Genomic DNA, 4,280 nt, shown 5'->3' on the forward strand with positions numbered 1-4,280 from the left:
ACACACACACACACACACACACACACATTAAGACATTTCTACAGACACACAATCAGTTACACACTTGTTATACACACACACTTATGGAAAAACACAAACACACAGCGAAGACAAATAGATGGAGAAGCAAATCACCGCTGTGACTGCAGCGAATGAAAGTGTGTATGTGTGTTTGGGGGGGGTGGGGTGGGGGGGGTCCTACAATCAGATCAAAGGATGTGTGTTTAGCCTAGCTTAGCACAAAGACTGCTTCTGATCTACATGTTGTAGCTCAGATAACGAGCTCATCACTGACCCACTGCTCGTCAGCTGTGTGTGGGGTAAAAACCTTACATTTCTATAATTGTTAAGAAAATAAATAAAAGGAAAACTGCGAGTCTGGATCTGTACCACTCCTACTGGTCAGTTAAAACAGGTCACATTAGCCCAGAGATGCTAACTGTGTCAATGACTATGCTAATGTTGAGCTTAGCTTGAATTTAGCATAACACTGCATAGCTACAAAAACCTAGCGTAGCGTTGGATAACCTAGCATCAATGAGCTACAAACAGCTAGCATAAAGTAAGTCATGCTAACGGACGTGTGTTTACCAACAGTTAGCGACAAAGAGCCGACGTTTACTGTTTATAGCAGGTTTTTATCGTAACTTTCGACGGTGACAGACAACAGGGTCAGCGCTGCCTGGAGCTGCTGCTTCTTCTTTGGTCACAGTGAGAAGCTGAACAGGTCACGTGACGTCAGGTTTGAACCACGTCAGCTGGTCGAAGATCAGAGTCTGTTTGTGTCAAGGAAACTGACGTCAGTGATGTTGACACAAGGACGAAGGTGTAAAACACACACACTCACACACACACACACACACTCACACACACTCACACACACTCACATACACTCACACACACACACACACACACGCTCCTGCTGGATACCCTGACTCCAAACACACGGCTGGTTGAACCTCCCTGTGGACTCATTCATATTTCATTAGCACTCGCTCTCTCTTTCCCTTCACTCCACCTCTGTCAGTCTCCCCCTCGCTCACCTCGCTCTGCATTCATCTCTACCTCGTTCGCTCTCGTTTGCCGTCTTAAAGAAGGAGATTTTTTCTCTCTAATTAAGCTCCTTTCGTTGCCATGGAGTTTCACAATAATGGTGTGTGTGTGTGTGTGTGTGTGTGTGTGTTCATTGTTGGCTGCTCATTGAAAACCACTGTTTGAAAAGCAAGAACACACACTCAGGAACCAAACCAAACCAGTTGAAGTCAGAGACAAATCACTGACCAGTTCATCCACGTTTCAGTCAAGACAAGAGGACAAACTAACTCATCAACTGACTCATCAACTGACTCATCAACTGACTCATCTCAGAAGTTTATCAATCAACCATTTCATCAACAACTAACCAATCATCCAACCAAGCTTACCAATTTATCACCAGACAACCAGCCAACTGATTTCCACCAACCAATCTATCAGTTTAACAACAATAAAAAAACTGATTATCAATGGACCAACTCATCACAGCTCAACCAGCTAACTAACAGATTTACCACCCACCAACCAACCCCTCCACCTGTTAACCAGCCAGCTGAGAGATTATACAACTACCTTTAGAACTAATGAAGCCATTTAAACAGCTCACCAATATAACACCAACCAGTCAACTAACCAGTCAACTAACCAGTCAACCAACCAGTCAACCAACCAGTCAACTAACCAGTCAACTAACCAGTCAACCAACCAGTCAACCAACCAGCTGACCAACTAGTCAACCAACCAGCCGACCAACCAGCTGACCAATGTCTTACAACTACCCAACCTGTTTATTACCAACTAACCAATAAAACACAAGTCTGATTCTTGATTCTCAGTGTGTGTGTGTGTGTGTGTGTGTTTTGTGAGATGTGAAGTGAAACTAATCATGTGTGAATGACTCATCCACCTCTTTCTGTGTGTGTGTCTCAATGAACACACACACACACACACACACACCAGCAGGATAAAAGGGTGTGGGCGATCGAAAGGGAAGAAGACAGGGTCGAGAGAGAGAGAGATAAAATATCCAGCATGCATGAATGGACTCTCTCTCTCTCTTTCATACTCTGAACCGCTGCAGATTCCTCTTCACAGGGTGAAAAACTGGAATTAATCACAATTTCTTAGATTAGATTTTAAAATCTCTGGTTTAATAAGCTTTTCTGTGGTTAACTTTGGCCCAACTGAGCTTCCATCTACATCAGCAAACCAAAGACTGTTTTTTAAAACAGGAGAAATAAACATCCTCAACATGACAGAACAAACTCACCCAGCATCAGGACAAAGCTCCTCCACATGCAGCTGCTTCTGTGGTTTCCACAGGTGAGCTCCACCTGTTCAAACTGCAGGAAGAGCTTCATGCAGTCAGTCCACTCATCTTCACTCCACACCACTGCCAATACTGAGCAAGCAGCATCTGCAGTGCTAACAGTGCTGCTAATAAAATCCACTTCGCTGTAAACAGCTATAAAGAAGCATCTGTAATGCTAAAGAAGACGCAGCTAACAGCTGTAGCCTATCAGCTGCTCAGACGACACTGACAGATTCCTTCTTCATATTTATTGGACAATAAATAGTTTGGTGACGAAAGCCGACAGGATGCTGAATACAAAATTACACACAAAGTTAACAAACAACCTTCCAGACTACAACCAACCATCTCACCACGCAACAGAAACTGCATCGTATTTACACCAGACTGCATTTACAAAGAAGAAATTCAAGAACCAGCGATATCTGTACCCATAAATAAAAAAGATGCATATTTACAGTATACGTATAACACACACTATACTGTTACAGTCTCTGCACACAGGCTGTTCTGTTTGTTTCAGTGTCCAGATACAACGTCTGCTCATTTACAATATTTACATGTGTTTTAATTTTGTGTAAAATTGTCCATTTTCTTTATGGAGTACTGTATAGCTGCAGCAGCTCCATTAGGTTTAAAAGTCCACTGGATTTACATCTTCTCATTTCACGTCATGTTTTGTCATGACCTTGTTTTAACCCTGGCGCTCTTCCCGCCGACCTTCCCTTGTGCTTTCTTCATATCTCTGCGGACGGTACCTTCGCCAACTCTCATCCCCAAGTCCCTGATGTGGACTCTGACATCGCCCAGGTTCCTCTGCCAGGCAGCATCCATCTTTGAGGTCTTACCTCCCGGGGTGTCACAGGAGTTAGCTTCTCTTTTGGGGGCTGTGCTGTTGCCACCCACTCTCTTTATTCCGTGGCGCTCCCAGACGTTAGCATCTGGTTGTGCCGGGCTGATGATCGCAGCATTCTTACTCCGCAGTCGTTGTGGCTCCCAAATGCTTCCATCACCTGAAGTACCTGGGTTTGTAGAGTCTGACATCCCACCAGTCGTACTCCCCTGATTTTGTCGTTTCCACGTGTTAGCATCTGCTGCACCATGTGAGTTTGCAGGATTAGCATTTCCAGCGTTCCTACTCCGTAGTCGCTGGGGTTCCCACATGCTAGCACCAGCTGCCATGTCGGACTTGACGGCAGTGATTCCCGGGGTTTTACCTCCATGCTGTTGTTGTTCCCACATGTTCGAGTCCATCTTAGCGTCCGGATTAGAAGAAGTGACCCCAGGTTTCTTGCTCTGTTGTCTTTGTGGGTCCCACATGCTGGAGTCAGTTCTAGAGTCAGAGTTTGCAGGATTAGCCACCGCAGTATCTTTGCTTCGTTGTCGTTGTTGTTCCCAGATGCTCGTGTCCATCTTGGAGTCCAGATGAGCAGAATTAGTCGTTCCTACGCTCTTACTCCGTAATCTTTGCAGCTCCCACATGCTCGCATTCACTGTCATGTTTGGCTTTGCTGTAGGAGGTTTTCCTGCATTTTTACCTCCTTGTTGTTGTGGTTCCCACATGGTGGCATCTGATTTAGTTTCCACTGAAGCTGCTGGAGAAGAATATCCCAGATGTTTCAGTCCATGTCCCGACTCTGCAGCCCTGTTTTGTGATGCATGTTCCATATTAGCACCACACTCTGTCGCCGCCTGTCGCTGTGCTGGCAACAATGGCGGAATACGTTGTGGCGGTCTTGGTGAGGGTCTTGGTGATGGTGGTGGGGGTGGTGATAAAGGTTGTAAAGTTTTCAGTGAATCCCAGCGACTGTCCACAAACTCCAGTGAAGAGCCGAGCATGCCGGCCAGCTCGGGGGTGGCCTCCACCAGCTCCAGAGGGTCTTTGATGTCCGGCCTGAAGGAGGCCAGCTCCTGCTCATCAGGACCCGTCAGG

At 45.8% G+C, this 4,280-nt stretch overlaps 1 protein-coding gene across 1 annotated transcript in view; it reads right to left on the minus strand.

Moving 5' to 3' along the window:
* Window positions 1-2,111: 2,111 nt before the first annotated feature.
* LOC139622330 (BCL-6 corepressor-like) overlaps window positions 2,112-4,280 on the minus strand; it is a 31,760-nt gene continuing 29,591 nt past the window's right edge. The window contains exon 13 of the mRNA XM_071479565.1: window positions 2,112-4,280. This exon is cut by the window's right edge and continues 141 nt beyond it. Coding sequence (XP_071335666.1) covers window positions 3,029-4,280 — 1,252 coding nt within the window. The 3' untranslated portion in view covers window positions 2,112-3,028.

The sequence above is a fragment of the Trachinotus anak genome, unplaced genomic scaffold (assembly GCF_046630095.1).
Source record: "Trachinotus anak isolate AG129_WGS33_773 ecotype Australia unplaced genomic scaffold, CSIRO_AGI_Tana_v1 ptg000006l, whole genome shotgun sequence".
Lineage (NCBI taxonomy): Eukaryota > Metazoa > Chordata > Actinopteri > Carangiformes > Carangidae > Trachinotus > Trachinotus anak.